The sequence below is a fragment of the Bubalus kerabau genome, chromosome 1 (assembly GCF_029407905.1).
Source record: "Bubalus kerabau isolate K-KA32 ecotype Philippines breed swamp buffalo chromosome 1, PCC_UOA_SB_1v2, whole genome shotgun sequence".
NCBI lineage: Eukaryota > Metazoa > Chordata > Mammalia > Artiodactyla > Bovidae > Bubalus > Bubalus kerabau.
In genome coordinates, this window is record NC_073624.1 from 164872600 (window position 1) to 164893855 (window position 21256).

A 21256-nucleotide genomic window follows, 5' to 3' on the forward strand; every position below is an offset into this window, starting at 1 on the left:
GATAGCGAAGGACAGGGAAGCCTGGCATGCTGCAGTCCGTGGGGTCACAGAAGTTCAGACAGGACTTAGTGACTGAACGACAACAGCAAAGAGTAAAGAGTTCAGCATGAATGTTCATAGTATGTGGGTTGCTAGTACTCAGTTATTTCTTAGCACGGTGTCTTAAGATAAGTTCGATTGATTGACTGGAGTTAAAGAACAGAAGAATTATTTATTTTTTAGCACCCCTGTATCAGTCACTCTGGAGAACACATAGAAACTGTAACAATTGTTTCTAACTTCAGGATAAATAGTAGTAAACTGAATACTGTTTTTTTTTTTTTTGAATACTGTTTTTTAAAAAACAAATTAAAATCTTTCCATATATAATCTTTGTTAGTCTCCTTGTTTTATGTATCAGTATATTTAGGAAAAGTTTTGGTAATAAAGACTTTAAGTGGCTATATAGTTTGCCTTTGTATGGATGTGCCATAATTTATCAAACCTCAGTCCATGAGCGTTTTCCTCGCTTTTCTAACAGTTTACATGGTGCTGCTGTGAACACCCTTGTAGCTAAATCTCCTAAACGTGTGCACAGTGTTTTCCCCTTCAGGTCAAATCCCTCTAAGCGATGCCGAACAGGGCCCCATGCGACTCCTGGGCACACAGGTCTTTTTGTCCCCTGTTTCTTAGAGGGCTTCCCAGGTGGCACTAGTGGTAAAGAATCTGCCAGCAGGGCGGGAGACCCAGGTTCTCTCCCTGGGTCGGGAAGATCCCCTGGAGAAGGGGGTGGCAACCCACTCCAGTGTTCTTGCCTGAATCCAATGGACAGAGGAGCCTGGTGAACTACAATACAGCCCATGGGATCTCAAAGTGTCAGACACGACTGAGTGACTAACACTTTCAGTTTTCTTATGGGCAAAGTTCCACCCTCCATGACCTTTTCTCAGTTCCAAATGGCTGAACAGTTGCTAATCAAAGGAGGAACAGCAGTGAAACCATGTGAGACAAGATTAAGGGACCAGAGAGGCTCATCAAGATTAGGAGGCTAGGTCACCTAAGACCCTGCACAGAGCGTAATCTTTTCAGCAACCCTACCCTTTTGAAACTTTGCAGAAGAAAGAATAGACTGTTACTACCAGATCACCTGATCTGCCTCTTGAGAAATTTGTATGCAGGTCAAGAAGCAACAGTTAGAACTGGACATGGAACAAAAAACTGGTTCCAAATAGGAAAAGGAGTGCGTCAAGGCTGTATATAGTCACCCTGCTTATTTAACTTATATGCAGAGTACATCATGAGAAATGCTGGACTGGAAGAAGCACAAGCTGGAATCAAGATTGCCAGGAGAAATATCAATAACCTCAGATATGCAGATGATACCACCCTTATGGCAGAAAGTGAAGAGGAACTCAAAAGCTTCTTGATGAAGGTGAAAGACGAGAGTGAAAAAGTTGGCTTAAAGCTCAACATTCAGAAACCGAAGATCATGGCATCCAGTCCCATCACCTCTTGGGAAATAGATGGGGAAACAATGGAAACAGTGTCAGACTTTATTTTTTTGGGCTCCAAAATCACTGGAGATGGTGACTGCAGCCATGAAATTAAAAGACGCTTACTCCTTGGAAGGAAAGTTATGACCAACCTAGATAGCATATTCAAAAGCAGAGACATTACTTTGCCAGCAAATGTTCGTCTAGTCAAGGCTATGGTTTTTCCTGTGGTCATGTATGGATGTGAGAGTTGGACTGTGAAGAAGGCTGAGCGCCGAAGAATTGATGCTTTTGAACTGTGGTGTTGGAGAAGACTCTTGAGAGTCCCTTGGACTGCAAGGAGATCCAACCAGTCCATTCTGAAGGAGATCAGCCCTGGGATTTCTTTGGAAGGAATGATGCTAAAGCTGAAACTCCAGTCCTTTGGCCACCTCATGTGAAGAGTAGACTCATCGGAAAAGACTCTGATGCTGGGAGGGATTGGGGGCAGGAGGAGAAGGGGACAACAGAGGATGAGATGGCTGGATGGCATCACTGACTCGATGGACATGAGTCTGGGTGAACTCCGGGAGTTGGTGATGGACAGGGAGGCCTGGCGTGCTGCGATTCATGGGGTCACAAAGAGTCGGACACGACTGAGCGACTGATCTGATCTGATCTTATCTGACCTGACTGCATAAGCTTTCCATACTCACCAGGGAGAGGGGGCACAGTTCCTGAGGCACTAGCCTACTGCGTTCCCCCTTTGCCTACAAAGTAATAAAGCCACTTTTTCCTGAGCTTCCCTGGTGGCTCAGAGGTTAAAGCGTCTGCCTCCAATGCAGGAGACCCGGGTTCGATCCCTGGGTCGGGAAGATCCCCTGGAGATGGAAATGGTAACCCACTCCAGTACTCTTGCCTGGAGAATCCCATGGACAGAGGAGCCTGGTAGGCTACAGTCCACTGGGTTGCAAAGAGTTGGACACGACTGAGCAACTTCACCTCACCACCTTTCCTTCTTCTCCATAACTGTCTCCGTATTTCTGTTTGGCAGTGGTGTACAGAGAGCCAGGATTTTGGCAACAGAAGTATAATTATGGGGTCAGAGGGGTACAGAATTTTAAGACTTTCAACATACATTGCCATATTCCCCTCCAGAAAAGATTTTATCAGTATAAGTTATTTTGCTATACCCTTGTAACTCTTTCATGAATGTTTGCTTGTTTGATAGCTAGAAATGTTTTCTTATTAATTTATAATTTTTTATTTAATTTTATTAGAAGAATGAATGTTTTCTTTGTTTTTAACCATGCCTTTTTTTCTGTGATATAAACCTGGTTATCTTCTTAACCCATTTTTCTATTTCTTTGTGTGTCTGTTCTTTCATACTTGTCATATATTAAGGATTTTAATCCAAATGTAATTTAGAATTCACTATTTTTTCAGTTTGGAAATAATTGCTGCTGCTGCTGCTGCAAATTCGCTTTAGTCATGTCCGACTCTGTGCAACCCTATAGACGGCAGCCCACCAGGCTCCCCCATCCCTGGGATTCTCCAGGCAGGAACACTGGAGTGGGTTGCCATTTCCTTCTCCAGTGCATGAAAGTGAAAAGTGAAAGTGAAGTCGCGCAGTTGTGTCCGACTCCTAGCGACCCCATGGACTGCAGCCTACCAGGCTCCGCAGTCCATGGGATTTTCCAGGCAAGAGTACTGGAGTGGGGTGCCATTGCCTTCTCTGTGGAAATAATTAAGGAAATGCAAATGAAACACCAGTGAAGTACCTTTGTACCCTCACTAGTAATTTCACTGTAAAATTACTTATTAATACGCTAACAAATTTGTGGTGAGATGGAACTCGTGGCCATTGTTTGGGGCTTTATAAACTGTCCAGTTCTTTTGCACACAGTGAGACAGTATTAAGAACTATAACACTGTATGTCATCTTTGACCCAATAATCACATATCTGGGCATTTATCACAAGAAAATAATTGAAAAGTAATTGAAAACAATTGAAAAATAATTAAATTTCTCAAATCATTTATTGCGGAAATGGCTGTAATAGAGATGTTAGAAACAAATGAGTGAAGTAGAGAGTAATGGTGAACTAAATTAGATTCATCAAGAAGACATTAAGCTAGCATTAAAAATGATTAGGAAGTTATAGGTTGACATAAAAGAGAGTAGCCTTACATGGATTAAAGCAAAATACACAGTTATATCAATTTTATGGTTACAACTGTGTAAAAATACACGTATTTTTTTATAAAAAAAGCAAAGCCCTAAAATACAGTGGTTTGGTTTTTACCTGTCACTAAGCATGTATGTATAGAGTTTCCAGTGTTTAATTTAGTTTGTTGAATAAGTGCTCTTGTGCCCATCTCACAGCAATAATGTAAGAAAGGGATTGATGTTATTCTCATTTGATAGATAAGGAAGCAATTATCACTGGACATATAAAGAAATGTATTTTTTTGTTAGGGATGTTTTCAACTGTATACAGAAATATGAAGAATATATCACGTAGCTTCAGCCATTTCAAGTTGCAGAGTATGGTTTTAACCCAAATCTGTCTTCCTGTAAAAACCACGCTTTTAATGATTACAGTCCTGTGCTACCTCTTCATTTTTCATCTGACACTTTTGAGTAGCTTTATGATGCTTGTATTTTTGGTAAAATGGTCATGGAAAGGCATTATAACGGTGAGTTTGTAAGTTGATGGTAAGATGGAGAAAGCACTCCCTTTAAACTGCTTATGTTTTGTAACAAGCATTTCTAGTTGTAGTGTGCTACAAAGACAAACTTACTGATACGGTTCATCCTGTTTTATAAATCTTTGACCCATTCATTAGACTCTGACCACTCTAAAGATAAAAGACTAAGGTTGCATTGGTCTTTCTGACTGAAATGGCCTTCTGCTGATTGAGAAATGTGTAATTATTAACTATGGTAATGGATATGTACTTGCAGGTTTCATCTGGTATCTTAATGAGCTTTAACCCTCGGAGTCCACCCAGGCATTATCCAAGAATCATTGAAATGTATCAGTGTTCACAGCTTAACTCTTCAGTCCATGTATATTTGCTCTGATAAATACTTTGTTTCCCTCGACCCTCAGTACATCCCATCCCCCTGTTCACAGACTGCAACTCCTATAAATCAGAGGAGTTAGTAGCTACAGCCTTAGCTGTAAAGACTTATTTCTTTGAAGAAAAAAAAAAAAATTACTCTTTTGCATTAACAGGACCATACTTTCTAGTCAGTTTTTTTTTTTTTTTTTTTGATAGAGGAAGTAGGGGTCCCACACATACAGGGGTATATATTTAGACAATAAGCGAAGGCATACTAAATAATTGTTATGTAGAAATAACCTTGTGTTTTATAGAGTTTTAGCCTGCTTTGGACCTGTTTTGTACCGAGAGGTCTTGTCTGAACTCTCAGGACTGCTCCGTGTCACTTCTGTGTGCTTCAGTGACTTCCCCTGCTTAGAGGGCAAGGAGAACTCTGAATCTGGGAATCTGCAGCCTCTGGCCTCATCACCTTCAGCCCTACCAAACTTGAATCCATGGACTGTGTAATCTAGTCTGGATATAGAGTCAGTTAGTCAGATTTTCCCTTCAAGAAAGAGACTAAATAGAACATTGCTTGAAGTATAGTTGATGTACAATCTATATGTTTCATGTGTACAACATAGCAATTCATAATTTTTAAAGGTTATGTTCCATTTATAGTCATTAAAAAGTACTGGCTGTATTCCCTGTGTTATATCCTTGTGGCTTATTTATTTATTTTATACTGCTATCTTGCCCTCTCCCCACTCGCTGCTAGTAACCACTAGTTTGTTCTCTGCATCTGTTGAGTCTGTTTCTTTTTTGTTACATTCATTAGTATGTTTAGTTTTTAGATTTCACATATAAGTTACATCATATAATATTTGTCTTTCTCTGACTTCACTTGGCATAATATCCTCCAGGTCCATCATGTTGTTTCAAATAGCAAACTTTTTTTTAAATGGCTGAGTAGTATCCTATTGTGTATATAATATATACCATATGTTCTTTATACATGCATGTGTTGATGGACACTAAGGTTGCTTCCATATCTTGGCTGTAGTAAATAATGCTGCTTTGAGCATTGGGGTGCAGGTATCTTTTTGAATTATTTTTTTGTTTTTTAGGTGTATGTCCAAGAGTGGAATTGCTGGGTTGTGTGGTAGTTCTCTTTTTAGGTTTCTGAGGAACCTCCATAAGAACATTGCTTTTTTTTTTTTAATCTACTGTGCTAGTATCATGATACTAGAAATATAAGTCTGCTGTTGGGGAGAATGGTTGGTTCAATATAGACTAGTAAAGCATGATTGGATATTTAGTATTAAAATGAATGCAGTTGGCTGGAATTCTGCACTGCTGTAGGGAATGAAAAGATGAGATGGCCCAAGGAGAAAGAGAAAGAAAAATCAGAGGTAGAAGAATTATTTAGGAAAGAGTAGTGTTCTAGAAGTTAAGGAAAGACTTTCACAATTGGAGTGGTGAAATACTGTGGATACTTAATTGACAATTTGTACTTCACTGTTGTCTTAACAGAGATAGGAAATACAAGTCAGGGTGCAGGACGTTTAGGAGGACGCGTTCAGTGAGGGCCTAGAGGCAGTGAGTGCCTCGCGCCCAGTAAAGGTTTTGGAGATCACGTATGGCCGGTCTGTCCTGTGAGTAACACAGCTGAGGCTGCTTTACTGGCCCCTGTTTTGGGGTGGGGAGGAGGGATGTCTTGGGACTATATTGTACTACTTTTTTATGAATATTATTTAAATACGGTTTCAAAATTTTGTCACTAACGATAGTCCAGTGAGTCTATGAAAAATGCAGGTGATGGACAGTCCTACTTCGGTTGAGTTGCCCCAGGCTTCTCCCTCTTAGGGACACCCTGCATGTATTTCTATGATAGTTCAGTATCTCAATTTTACAATTGTCAATTTAGCTCTCCCATTAAAATATAAGCTCCTTAAAGCTCTTTGTTATTGTTGAATTCCCAGTACTTGGCATGATGCCTGACACCTACTACTGTTTATTAAGTGAATAAATGAATAGCTCAATAGTTTTCTGTGGTTTTGATGATCTCACAAAATAAAAAAAGTAGAATGTTTCAGAAAAGAGGAATTGATAACCAATTTCAAATGGCAGTAAGATGAGGGTTAAAAACTGATCTTTGGATTTGGCTGTTAGGGGTCATTGGTTTACGTAGTAAAAAGTGTTACACAAAATGATTGACTTAAGAGCCATATTTAAGTGGATTGAAGAATAAATTGGAAGTGAGAACAAAGAAACAATATGGAAGCTTGTTTTTTTATTTATTTATTTATTTTTAATTTATTTTTAATTGAAGGATAATTGCTTTACAGAATTTTGTTGTTTTCTGTCAGACCTCAACATGAATCAGCCATAGGTATAATTAGTTGAAGCTAACGGGAAGAAACTGTTGGAGACAAACCCAAAGATTCGAGAGAGGGAAGTTCGTTAGCATAGTAATTTTATGTTTTGATTTGAAGATAGATATCTAAGTGTTTCTGCACAGAACTATACAAAAAAGATCTTCACAACCCAGATAATCACAATGGTATAATCACTCACCAAGAGCCAGACATCCTGGAATGTGAAGTCAAGTGGGCCTTAGGAAGCATCACTACGAACAAAGCTAGTGGAGGTGATGGAATTCCAGTTGAGCTATTTCAAATCCTGAAAGATGATGCTGTGAAAGTGCTCCACTCAGTATGCCAGCAAATTTGGAAAACTCAGCAGTGGCCACAGGACTGGAAAAGGTCTGTTTTCATTCTAGTCCCAAAGAAAGGCAATGCCAAAGAATGCTCAAAGTACTGCACAATTGCACTCATCTCACACGCTAGTAAAGTAATACTCAAGATTCTCCAAGCCAGACTTCAACAGTACATGAACTGTGAACTTCCAGATGTTCAAACTGGATTTAGAAAAGGCAGAGGAACCAGAGATCAGATTGCCAACATCCACTGGATCATTGAAAAAGCAAGAGAGTTCCAGAAAAACATCTACTTCTGCTTTATTGACTGTGCTAAAGCCTTTGACTGTGTGGATCACAACAAACTGTGGAAAATTCTTAAAGAGATGGGAATACCAGACCACCTGACCTGCCTCCTGAGAAATCTGTATGCAGGTCAAGAAGCAACAGTTGAACTGGACATGGAACAACAGACTGGTTCCAAATCGGGAAAGGAGTATGTCAAGGCTGTATATTGTCACCCTGCTTATTTAACTTATATGCAGAGTACATCATGAGAAATGCTGGACTGGATGAAGTGCAAGCTGGAATCAAGATTGCCAGGAGAAATATCAATAACCTCAGATATGCAGATGACACCACCCTTATGGCAGAAAGTGAAGAACTAGAAAGCCTCTTGATGAAAGTGAAAGAGGAGAGTGAAAAAATTGGCTTAAAACTTAACATTCAGAAAACTAAGATCATGGCATCCGGTCCCATCACCTCTTGGCAATTAGATGGGGAAACAATGGAAACAGTGACAGACTTTATTTTTTTGGGCTCCAAAATCACCACAGATGGTGACTGCAGCCATGAAATTAAAAGATGCTTGCTCCTTGGAAGAAAAGTTATGACCAACCTAGAGAGCATATTAAAAAGCAGAGATATTATTTTGGCAACAAAGGTGTGTCTAGTCAAAGCTATGGTTTTTCCAGTAGTCATGTATGGATGTGAGAGTTGGACTATAAAGAAAGCTGAGTGCCAAAGAATGGACGCTTTTGAACTGTGGTGTTGGAGAAGACTCTTGAGAGTCCCTTGGACTGCAAGGAGATCCAACCAGTCCATTCTAAGGGAAATCAGTCCTGAATATTCATTGGAAGGACTGCTGCTGAAGCTGAAACTCCAATACTTTGGCCACCTGATGTGAAGAGCTGACTCATTTGAAAAGACCCTGATGCTGGGAAAGATTGAAGGTGGGAGGAGAAGGGGACAACAGAGGATGAGATGGTTGGATGGCATCACTGACTCAATGGGTGTGAGTTTGAGTAAACTCTGGGAGTTGGTGATGGACAGGGAAGCCTGGCATGCTGCAGTCCATGGGGTCGCAAAGACTCAGACACGACTGAGAGACTGAAGTAAACTGAACTGAAGTATTTCTACCTACATTTCTGGATAATATATTCCTCCCTCTTCCACTCGGTTTGATGTCAGTATATCGTTTGAGAGTGTTTTTTGCTGTGCTATTTGGAGCCCCCTAGTGACCAATTTAGTAGTGATATATAAATTTTTAAAAAGTGTAGTGTTAGTCGCTCAGTCACGTTTGACTCTTTGGGACCTGTAGCCTGCCAGTCTCCTCTGTCCATGGGGTTTTCTGGGTAAGAATACAGGAGTGGATGGCCATTTCCTTCTCGAGGGGATCCTCCCAACCCAAGGATCGAACCCAGGTCTCCCACATTACAGCAGGTTCTTTACTGTCTGAACCACCAGGGAAGCCCAATATATAAATAATAAACCATCAATTAGATCTAATATATCAATTATTTTTTATTCAGATTATTATTTCTCTGAGGGTTAGATGAGGTCGGTATATGTGGTTATAGTATTTAATGATACTTAGCCCTCTTTGTTTTGTTATGGGTCAACACACCTAAACTTACTGTAATTTTGTTTCCTTAGTAATAATTCACTATTATAAGACTGTTTGAAAATAGCAGTATATCTTTGTTTTAACTGGTAATAAGTTAAAAGTTGCCATCATTGTTGTCAACTCTCATTCAGCAATATTAGATTTAGGCCCATTGTTGTATTGGAACATCACGTCCAGTTTGAAGGTTGTGAAAGAAAAGCCAGAATTACCAAACAAAAAAAGATCTATTATAAAAGTAATAACCATTCATCATTCATCACAATAAAACTTTAAAAATATAGACGTCTTTGAAAAATCATCTTTAATCTTGCTTCTCAGTTTTTCTTTCTAGGGTTTTTTTTAAGTTATAAAATATTTCTGAACAATATAAGGAATATATTTACCTAGTTAAGAAAATCAGCACGGTTAGTGCAGTTGATGCCCTTCATGTGTACTTTACCTCTCACATCCCCATTCCTCCTTCCTGAAGGTAACCAGAATCCTGGATTTTGTGTTTTAATCTCAGACATATTTTAAAATTCAACATGTTGATATCATAAGTTGTCTATTCTTCAGATTCCTTCTTTCATTTAAAATTATGTTTGTAAGATGTATCCATGTTGATATGTAACTTGTGTTCATTTATTTTTCTTCCATATAGCAGTCATTCTCTGAGTATCCCATGACTTATCTCCTCTTCATGGATTTTTAGGTTCTAAATTTTTTTTTATAAAGTCCCCCATGATCATTCTTGCACACGTATTCTTGGGTGGATACGTGCAAGAGTTCTCCAGAGCAGAAACTTGGAAGTGGCGTTATTTGGTGGTGTGGTATGAGCATCCTCACCTTCACCAGATTGTTAGTCAGAGCTGCGTAAGAGTTCCCCAACCTTGGGTATGATTAGACTGCTTAAATCTTTTCCAAGTTTGAAAAAATATTTCTTAAAAACAACAACAAAAAAGAAGGTTTGTATTATAGGATATTTAAAAGATGTACAAAAGTAGAGTGATTGGAGACGTGTTCCATCAACCTGCCTGGACATATGGCCCATCTTGTTTAATCTGTAACCTCGTCCCCTCTCCCCTCCTGGTGTTCTAAGGAAATTAAGAAATGTCACACCATTTTACATGCAAACACTCATTTTGCATCTCTGGCACATAGCCTTTCATATGTAGCCTCAGTAATATTATCCCACTAAAAAAACCCAGTAATCCCTTCATGTTGTAAAATACCAAAGTTTCAGTTTTTCCAGTTGCCTTATATTTTTACACTTGTGTCTTCAAATCAAAATCTAAATAAGGTCCACACTTTGTAATTGGTTTCAATCTACAGATTCCCTGCGCTGTCCCTCATCACATCTACCTGGTGATATTAGTAGTCATTAATGGCTATTGCCTAGAAAATCCACTAACTCGCTAGGAGTTGTGAGATGGTGCTAGTCTATCGTTCTTTTGGTTGTTGTTTGTTAGCAGAATATCACTGTAAAGAGAGATTTCCTCTCATCATATATTTGGCCATCTTGAGATTCTCTTAGTAAAGAAAAACAGGGTAAAATGTTTTCCTTTTATTCACCAACTTTTGAAACAGTCACAGTATCCTCTGAAGGTGATCATGAGTGAGTTTGTTTTAGTTATTTGTATGAGTTCATGGATATAAGCATGTCAGATTTGTTCCAATCCATCTTGGTGGTCATCCTGACTGATGTTCAGATTGCCCAGTTTTGGCAGTGGGAGCCTCTTTAAGTTGGCTCCTCAGTTCTTTTGACAGAGTCCTACTAGTCTTCGATTGTTCTCTTGTGTGATGAGATGATTCAGGTTCATCTTGTGTATTTCCTGCCCCCAAATCTAGAATCAGCCATTTCTCTAAGGAGCCTTGGTGTTGCAGCCACACTCTGCCTATCACATACCAAAATGCCAGTCTCTTAGAAGGAAAGGAAGTGTTTATTAGATAGTTTAGGCACAGTGAGCCATTCTTGTCAAGGAATAGTGGGAACCCTCCTGAAATCAAAATGCACAAATGCCTGCCAAGGGCGCACATTGCAAGCAGGGCTTTTTAAGGATGGTAGTCTCAGGCTTCAGAGAAGGCAATGGCACCCCACTCCAGGACTCTTGCCTGGAAAATCCCATGGACGGAGGAGCCTGGTGGGCTGCAGTCCATGGGGTCGCTAGGAGTCAGACACGACTGAGCGACTTCACTTTATTTTTTCACCTTCATGCATTGGAAAAGGAAATGGCAACCCACTCCAGTGTTCTTGCCTGGAGACTCCCAGGGACGGGGGAGCCTGGTGGGCTGCCGTCTATGGGGTCGCACAGAGTCGGACATGACTGAAGCGACTTAGCAGCAGCAGCAGCAGCAGTCTCAGGCTTGGTATGTTAACTCTTTTCCGCATAGGTGCCTATTAGGGATACCACATCCTCCTGATTCTCATCCCACCTCATCATACACTCTTTCTCAGTCTCCTTCACTAGCTTTTACTCATCTCCTCAACTTCTTGTTCAGGGGCCCAGTACTTGTATCTCAAGTAGAATGTTGATAAGAATGTTGGATAAGGAGTCAGGAATTCAGAAGAGAGACTGATGGAGATAAACATCTGGTGGTCATTAGTGATGGAGATATACATCTGGTAGTCATTATATCAGATTTACATTATATCAGATGTACATCTGGTAGTCATTAGTGATTGAGGTATACATCTGTTAGTTATTAGAAGGTATTCAGATCCTGAGACTGAATGACAATTACCTAGGGAGTGAGTCCAGAGAGAGACCCAAGTACTGGGCCGCTGAGCGAGAAGCTGAGGAGACGAGGAGGAGGCAGCAGAGGAGACTGAGAAGGAGCATACGGTGAGGTGATGTGAGCTGGGATGAGAATCAGGAGGCTGTGGTATTCCTAAAGCCAGATAAAAGGAAGAAAGGGGTGATCAGTGCTGACAGTCTAAGTTGAAAATGGGGACTTGACTGATTCCAATATGGAGGTTATTGGAGACCTTGAAATATGCTGTTTCAGTGGAGTGTTTTGGACCAATGCTTGATAGGAGTGGATTTAAGAGAAAATGGGGTAAGAGGGAATATAGACAGTTCTTTCAAGGAATTTTGCTGTAGAGGGGAGCAGAAAAGCGGTACAATAAGTGGAGGAGTAGAGAAGCTGAGGATTAACAGCATGAGGAATAGTCACAACGTGTTTGTATGTTGATGGAGATGCTCCAGTAAAGGAAGAAAAATAAAGATGTAGGAGAGAAATGGAGAATTGTTGAAGCCTGGGTAGGAAAGAGGTTATTAGATCTAACGTCTAAGTGAGGAAGAGATAGCCTTAGAAACACAAACAATTTATTCATAGTAATAAAGTGGGCAAAGTATATGGGTCGGTAGGTATGTTGCTGACAACTTGTAAATGATCATCAGCTGCACAAGGATAGGGGAGGAGATGCTGAGCTTTAAAGAGTATAAAGGAGTTATCTTGGAAAATGAATGGACACGGAAAGATAAGATTTCTGGGTACCACCTTGAGGTTAGTAGTAATGATCTTAAAACGAGACTAGTTTTAATTGGGTACAGTTGTAGAGTAGGTGTGATTGAACCAGGGTTTGAGTTTAGCTGGAGAGGAGAGTAGCAGAATTAAAGAAGTATGTAGCGAGTGATTATAATGACCCTGGAATCTAAGCATTTTAAGGAGGAAAGTGAAGAATGAGGCTATAAAAATGAATTATGATCGTTGTGTTCAAAATAGATCCCACGTGGTCAAAGAGCTGTTGTAGTTGTCCATTTAGAGGGAGTAAGTCAAAGATAGGAGAAAGTAGTCAGCGAGTTAAAGCTTAAATTGAAATTAAGGAAATGTATAGTGAGGTCGCTTAGTCGTGTCCGACTTTTTGCGACCCCACGGACTGTAGCCTACCAGGCTCCTTCATCCATGGGATTTTCCAGGCAAGAGTACTGGAGTGGATTGCCATTTCCTTCTCCAGGGGATCTTCCCAACCCAGGGATCGAACCCTGGTCTCTCTCATTGTAGGCAGACGCTTTACGGTCTGAGCCACTGTGGCACTTTTAAGGAAATGTATAGTTATTGTTAATGGTAGGGCATATGATTATGAGAATGAATAACTGAGGTAGGGTGGAGAATAAAATCAGTAGAGCAGAAGAGGACAAGGAACCAAGAGGCCAGGGTATTAGCAGGAACACCCACACCAATAGTGAAATCACAAGAATTATAATCAGATAGGTTATTAGATTAGGAAGAGGTGACCATGAGCAAATCAAGGAATGATGAGAGTGACTGGGGACTGTAGCTGTGCTTTCCTGTGTACTGCCATACTTCCATATAGACTTTTCATGATTTGAAAGCTTCTTACCTTCTTACAAAGGACCCTGTACTCTGATCAAAAGTCCTCAATCATACCACGTCTTTCATAACCCTGCCTTTTACAGCTGCTTATTCTTTTGTTTAGATGCTTACAGCCGTCGACTTGCCTTCCATAGGAGCACTGTTCCCCAGTAGACTTGTGTTTCCTATTTCTAGCTTACCATATGTATTACATTATTTTTAAACTGCTAGTTTACATTCACTGTTTTTTTCTCCTTTTTGTTTTTTTTAAAACCAGACTGACAGTTCCCTTAGGCCAAGGACCTTATTTGTCTTTTTGTCCCTATAGCACTATAAAAAATTTATCAGCAAACTCTAGGAATGATACTTTTGGAAAGTCAGTTACTATCAAGTCAGTAGTGGTATGATTCTCTATTTTTATCCCACTAAATATGATGCTTACTTAGATTTACTTATAGCAAGTGCCCACAGTTAATGAAAAAATATTTAAATTATAATGAGTTTCTTTTGTCTGTATATTACAAAATGGCTATTCTTAACCTGTTTGCATTTTAGAGAAGATTAGAAATACAGAAGCAGGGCTTCCCTGCTGGCTCAATAGTGAAGAATCAGCCTGCCAACACAGGAGACACAGGTTCGATCCCTGCTCCAGGAACATCCCATGTGCCGCAGAGCAACTAAACCTGTGTCCCACAACTTCTGAGCCCATGCTCTGCAACAAGAGAAGCCACCGCAGTGAGAAGCCTGTGCACCACAACTACAGAAAAGCCTGTGCAGAAACAGAAGAACCAGCACAGCCAAAAAATAAACAAATAAAATTATTTTTTAAAAATACAGAAGCAGTTATTGATTGTGCTTATAGATTGAAGATAGATAATATAGTAACTTGTACATTTTGAAAGGAGCCTTGGTTTTTTATTTTCTCTTTACTGGTTCAAGCCTCTATTTTGGGATTTTGAAATTGAGTTCACAGTTGCAGGAAGAAGGCCCTAAAAAGAAAACAAGGGATTTGATCTGATAATACAGCTACACAAATGCTGTTTATTCCCTTCTTTACTAACTTACTGTTTAAATGGTGCAAGTTTTGGGACTCCCCTGTCAGTCCAGTGGTTAAGACTTTGCACTCCCAATGCAGGGGACATGGGTTTGATCCCTGGAACTAAGACCCTACATGCTTCACTGAGCAGCCAAAAGAAAAAAAAAGTGCAAGTTTTTACAGTACCAGAAGTGAACATACTAAGAGTTTACTCATTTGTTGTTAGTATGCTTAATTTTATTTTCCTTCAAGAGAGTCTTTATGTGAGTATTTTTTGTGCATATTTTGATTTCTCCTTATGATTGCTTATGTATTTGTTATTTTTATAATTGATTAAGAATATAAATCGCCTTTATTAATTATGTTTTTGATTTATATTACATTTGTTGCTTCAGTTGTGTCCGACTCTGTGTGACCCCATAGACGGCAGCCCACCGGGCTCCTCCGTCCCTGGGATTCTCCAGGCAAGAACACTGGAGTGGGTTGCATTTCCTCCTCCAATGCATGCATGCATGCTAAGTCGCTTCAGTCATGTTTGACTCTGTGCGACCCTATGGTCAGCAGCCCACCATGCTCCTCTGTCCGGGCTATTATAAGTTAATTTCAGTATATAAAAATTTCTGACAAATGCTTATTTTAGACTTTTCTTTTTCTTTGTTTTTTTTTTTCAGAAACTATGAGTGGAGGATCTCAAGTTCATATTTTTTGGGGTGCTCCAGTCAGTCCACTGGAAATGACAGTCTCACAGGAACCAACTTCTGTAGCATCCACTGCTGAGACCTGGAAAGAAATTCAGGTTTTGTACAATCATCATTCCTTATACCTGAAGGATGACAAATGCAGGCACAAAAATCTCGAGGAGTGTCAGGCCCTGGAACCTCTGGGCCTTCCAGATCTTCCTCATGGTCATTTTCCAGCAAACTCTATGAACAGATCTGTTCACATGAAAGATGACACCACACATCGTATTTCTGAAACACAAACTGTGAAGTCCCAGAAGGCTTACCCCTTGGGAATGAGTGATAGAACCATCTCCAGTGAGCAAGTACGTGGATTTAAGGGAGGAGTTCAGCATTTTACTGAAGAAGAAAAGTATCAAAAGCTTTCCAGTGAACTTAAGAAAACCAGAAACGAACAGCATGATCAATCAAACATGTGTGGTCAGAACATTCCAAAAAATCCCTTTCATTTAGATCATAAGTGTGCAGCTATATTGGATGTGGTCTGTGGTGCTGAGCAGACCAACACGCCAGAAGCCATCAAAATAAACAGTGCACCAGCAGAGCATCATGAAATGCAGAACCAGTGTCTGGAGTTCTTTCCCTCTAACACAGTAGACAAACCAAGGCCTGAAGGAACAGTAGGGAAGGCGTCAGGTCTTAAAATATCCACTGATACTGAATTTCTTAGTATAATGACCTCCAGCCAGGTTGCTTTTTTAGCTCAAAGGAAATATAAAGGGCAGAAGTCTATAAATAAAGGGACCATAAACATGGAGATTGAAGCAGAGGCAAGTTATGGGGAAATCAGAATAACTGAGGACAATTTGATTCAGTCCAAAGATGATTCTGCAGAAGGAAATGAAGATGGACAGAACCAAGCCTGTTCGCTTGAACTTTTTAGTCCTGTTTGTCCTGAAACAAAAAGTAGCCACACTCTCTTAAACGCTGATAAGGATCTTGAAGAAAATAAAGGATCTCAAGAACTTTTCAATTGTGATGATAAATTTCAACCAAATGAGATACTCATTGAGTCATGTAACTCAGGAATACTGTGTTCTCAACTAAATACCTTCCGCAAAAGTTCTGGTAAGAGAAGTTGGACCTCTGAAGATAAATCAGGCCATCCTCAGGCTCTATCTGAAGCCCCTCATGTAGCTAAGAAAATTAAATTGTTTTCTAATGAGAGAGATCATACTGTAACAGTGGACCGGAGGAACATGTCTGGATTTAAGGGCATTAAAAAAACCTCATTAATAAAAAACTGTGATTCTGAACGTCAGAAATACAATTGCTTAGTCATGGTGTTATCTCCATGTCACATGAAAGAAATAAATATAAAATCTGGACCAAATTCAGGCTCTAAAGTGCCTTTAGCAACAATTGTGGTAACTGACCAATCAGAAATTAAGAAGAAGGTGTTTCTGTGGAGGACTGCAGCATTCTGGGCACTTACTGTGTTTCTTGGAGATATAATTTTACTCACAGGTAAGGTCATCGTGGTAAATATCTTTTTATTTTACAAAGCTGTTGTCTTTTTCCCCCTCCCACTTTAAGCCTTTAAGGATTCTTTCCTTACCATTTGCTACTTAGGGTTCCAGCATGATAGAGTCCCTTATAGCATCTGTGTTGGTCTCCTCATCCCTGCGTTGCCATTTCTGGATGTTTATCTGTCCTTCTTTGTTCTGTCCCTCCTTCTCTTTGAGAAGTCTTCTCTGGTTTCTCCTTTCATTCACTATGCTAGCATTCACGTTGTGCCTCATCGGGCTCTTTCTTTGTTTTCTTACGGTTTTATTTATGTATGTCTTATTTGTAACCCTTTTCTTTAGCTGTGTTAACAGGATAATATTTCTACTATTCCATCCCTAGTAAAGCTGTGCACACTACATTCTTACTGAGGCAACATGGAATTTCTATTGCATTTTTAAATTATTAAAATTACCAAAGACCCTTGAGGTGCATGGGCCCCTTTATATGTGTGTGCTTCTCAGCAGTGAACGCTGCAGCGCTCCACCGCTCCTGGTTGGCTGAATCCATGGATGTAGAAGAGCAAGAGGTTCAGACTCTTGAGAGTCCCTTGGACTGCAAGGAGGTCCAACCAGTCTGTCCTAAATGAGCTCAGTCCTGGGTGTTCATTGGAAGGACTGACGTTTTCCTAGTTAGGTAGTGAGATTACATTTACAGAGAAATGTATGAGTGAAATCCCACTTTAACTAATAGCATCTGGTTGCAGATGATTATATCTCTATTGGCTATCTCATACTACCTACTGATATCCACCCAAAAGTGAACAATTCTGTGTAACACATGGACTCCAGATCACATTCTGTTCCGCAATGGATATTTTTCTACTATACTTTAGCAATAGAGTGAAAAGATGCTCTAAATATGGTCTATATAGTCTCTAAGGAGACTAGTGACTAGAGTTAAAAGAGAAGACCTGGGACTTAACTGGGAAACCAGTGTATAAAGAACAAATAGAAAACTGTATCAGTGAATGGAGCAAGAAAGGGGGGGGCAAGGGCTGAATTCTAACTCCCCTCCATCCTGTCACCAGTGTTTAACATTTTACCAGTCTGAACATAGGTTTTACAATATGGTTTTCTGAAAGTTCTCCTTGAAATTTCTTGTTTGTTCCTTTCTGAAGAGCAGGCATCCTGAATGTCAGATCTTGAAAAGCCATGAATGCTGTGTTAGTTGTTCCTGGCCAGGCCATGGGGAGCCACTGAGAGTTTTTTTTAATCAAGTCAGTAGATCACATTAATGTTCTTGATAAGTCATTCATTAGCATCATGGGACATGGACTGGAGATAGGAAGGGTACCTGCTTGGAGAGAGAAGAATGTTTGATGCAAAACAGTAGCGGTGGCAGGGCTGTGGGCAGATTCAAGAGGTGGAGTCAACAGTTGGGTTGGAGACAAAGATGGGAAAGGAGAGGCAGAAGTTCAGGATGATGCCATGTTTCAGTTGACCTGGCTAGCAGCATCGTGCCGACAAATGAGGTGGGGCATACAAGAAGAAAAGCAGATTCGAGCAAGGCTGAGTTTGGGGAGCTAATAGGATATCCAGTCAGGAATGTCAATTAGGCAGTTGTGGATAAATGGGTAAATGGGTGTGAAGCTGAGGAGAGGATCTGGGATATAAATTTGGAAGTAATTACTTGGAAATTCTGCATCCTTGTTTTCTTTGATTATTTTGCTGCCATTAGTATATCTTCATGCCTCTAACATTTTATATACACTGATGATGTCCTGCCTGGGATGGATCTGTCTCTGTCTTTAACTTAATTTTTGTTCTACCTAGAATTGTTTCTCCCAGTTGGTATGTTTAGTTCCACTAACTGTTTCTTCTCTTTCCATCTTAGATCATGCAGCTCTATTTTTCCTGGGAAGTGTTCCTTACCTTCAGAGTGTTTCATTTTTAACATCTATAGAAGATAATTATCATTCAGTTTAGGGAAAAATAATCAAAGTTCTTTAAGAATGCCTTATATTATATTTATATATGGCTTATAGCAGAGGAAATAAATGCATACTAAATATGTTTTACTCTTCTAGGAACTACTGCTTTGGAACCCTGCTTTGCTTCCTGACCCTAAATGATTTAATTTATCAGAAATATATATTATATCTTTGCCTTAAGTGAACAAAACCATTAAAATTTTCTCTATGGAGCAAAGCTTCCATATTGATATTATTTGAATATACAGAAGCAATTTTGTTATTTTACCTACATACAGACATTCTTAGTTTCAGAGATCAAATTTGCTATTTTATCATTTTGTGCCTTTAGGGAGATCATTTACCCTATTTGGACTTCAGTTACCTGGCATGTGAGAGGCATGCATGGTATTTTACTATGATGAGTACATTAATCCCAGTGTGAGGGAATTTTTAGCATAATCAGAACTTTTTTCCCCCTTTCTAGATGTCACTATCCGTGAGGATCATTGGGTTGGTGAGACAGTCCTGCAATCAACATTTACCAGTCAGTTATTAAATCTTGGGAGTTATTCATCTGTCCAGCCCGAAGAATGTAAGACACATTTTAAATTTAAATATAATAATTTCTTAGTATTCAAAGTATATACATACACATATTGAGAAAAAGTAGCGTTAAAATGGCAATGTTACAAAATGTTTTCTAAATGGTTAGCTGAAAGGTATTGGTTTATTTTCAGTAAGAATGAAAACAGAGTTTATAAAAATCAACTTGTACAGTATAAATCATATTTAAAGAAATATTGGGGTTCATGATTTGTTTTCTTTTTCTTAGAGTCAATATCGTCGTGATTCTTGACCTTTTAGGGAGTCATAGACCTCTTTGAGAAGCTATGTGCCGTTTCTTAAGAAAAATAGACTTAAGTAGGGAGGTATAAAATTTTGCATATCATCCCAAGTGATTCCATGGACCTGTGAAGTTCTTCCATGGCATTTCTGAGCCTCTGGAATTCTTGAGGTAATGAAAAGAGGAGGTTGTATGACAAATACATGTTTAGTTTTATAAGAAATTGCCGAACTGTTTTTCAGAGCGGCTGTGCCACTTAAGCTTCCTACCAGCAATGTATCTTGTAGTTTCTCTGCATCCTTGTCAGCATTTGGTATTGTCCTATTTAAAAATTTTAGCCATTCTGATCACTGTGCAGTGATATCTCATTGTGGTATTAACTTGCATTTCTCTAATGGCACAAGACAGATCTAATAGACAGAATATGACTAAGAAATAAAAGATCTAAGCAATATAGTGAGCACTATAGATCTTATGAATAAGGTGTATCTTGTGGGTATAGATTGAATTCTACATTCTAATGATAGAAATATGCATTTTTGTCATGTGTGCACAGTACAGTCAGGAAAATTGATCCTATTAGGTCACAAAGAAAATGTTAGTAATTTCTATAAAGTGGAATTATTACAAGCATACTGATCAAATGCTATAAAATTCAAATTTATTTCTTTTTAATTTTTTATAATGTCATGTATTTATTGACTGTCTGGGTCTTTGTTGCTGCATACGGGCTTTTTTCTAGTTGTGTGCAGGCTGCTCATCGCAGCGGCTTCTCTTGCTGCAGAGCACAAGCTCCAGGGCACACAGGATCCAGTCATGGGCTCAGTAGTTGCGGTTCCTGGGCTCGGGAGCACAGGCTTCATTGCTCTGCGGCATATGGGATCCTCCTAAACCAGGGATCGAACCTGTGTCTCCTATATTAGCAGGTGGATTCTTTACCATTGAGCCACCAGGGAAGTCCAAAAACTAGAATTTATGAACAACAGCAGCAGCAGGTCCTATATCTGGAAATTTTATACCTACTAAACAAATTTTGAGTGAAAAAGGAAATGCAAACTGATATTATAGAATTAAAAATATAATAATGAAAACACTACATGTCAGAATATCTGGGATGCATTTAAGGAAAATTATCAAAGAAAAATTTATTAGCTAAATTCTTTTTTATCAATAATAATAAAAGAATAAAAATACATGAATTAAATTCTAAAGTCTGATACCTAGCAAAAGAACAACAAAGTAAAGCAAAGAAACAAGGAATGAAATAGTAAAGGTAAAAGCAGTAATTAATAAGAATGGAAATTTTAAAATGATAAATAATTTTAATAATAAAATCTTGTTTCCAAAAAAATAGATGAACCAGCTAGTTAATTTGATCAAGAAAAAAGGGAGACATGCACCTCAGTGTTTCTTGCAGCACTATCTGTAATAGCCAAGACAATGTCCACTGATAAGAGGAATGGATAAGAACATGTGGTACATGTGTACAATGGAATATTACATCCATAAAAATGAATGAAAGTATGCCATTTGCAGCAACATGGATAGACCGAGATTATTGTACTGAGGGAAGTAAATCGGATAGAGAAAGACAACTATATGGTATCACTCATATGTGGAATCTTTAAGTTTTAAAAAATTTACAAATGAACTAATTTGCAAAAGTGAAACAGACTTACAGATATTGAAAACAAACATGGTTACCAAAGGGGAAATTTAGGGAGAAGGGCAAATCAGGTGTGCTTGGGGTTAACATACACAGGCTACTATATATGAGATAGACAACCAGCAAGAACCTGCTGTACAGCGCAGGAAG

General features: G+C 39.2%; 1 protein-coding gene and 1 non-coding gene across 6 annotated transcripts in view; both read left to right on the plus strand.

The window, feature by feature from the left end:
• Positions 1-21256, plus strand: part of SHLD2 (shieldin complex subunit 2) — a 112581-nt gene that overhangs the window by 60594 nt on the left and 30731 nt on the right. For 2 of the 5 annotated variants that reach the window (XM_055538222.1, XM_055538220.1), the window contains 2 exons: positions 15107-16642; positions 19081-19188. In XM_055538222.1, the coding sequence (XP_055394197.1) occupies positions 15112-16642; positions 19081-19188 (1639 nt within the window). In that variant the 5' untranslated portion in view covers positions 15107-15111. Of the gene's footprint in view, positions 1-11781; positions 11926-11945; positions 12140-12472; positions 12590-15106; positions 16643-19080; positions 19189-21256 lie in introns of those variants that run through there. The other 3 variants (XM_055538211.1, XM_055538201.1, XM_055538223.1) reach the window with 3 other exon arrangements.
• Positions 2255-2326, plus strand: TRNAW-CCA (transfer RNA tryptophan (anticodon CCA)). Its single transcript has one exon. It is a non-coding gene; the product is annotated as a tRNA-Trp (tRNA).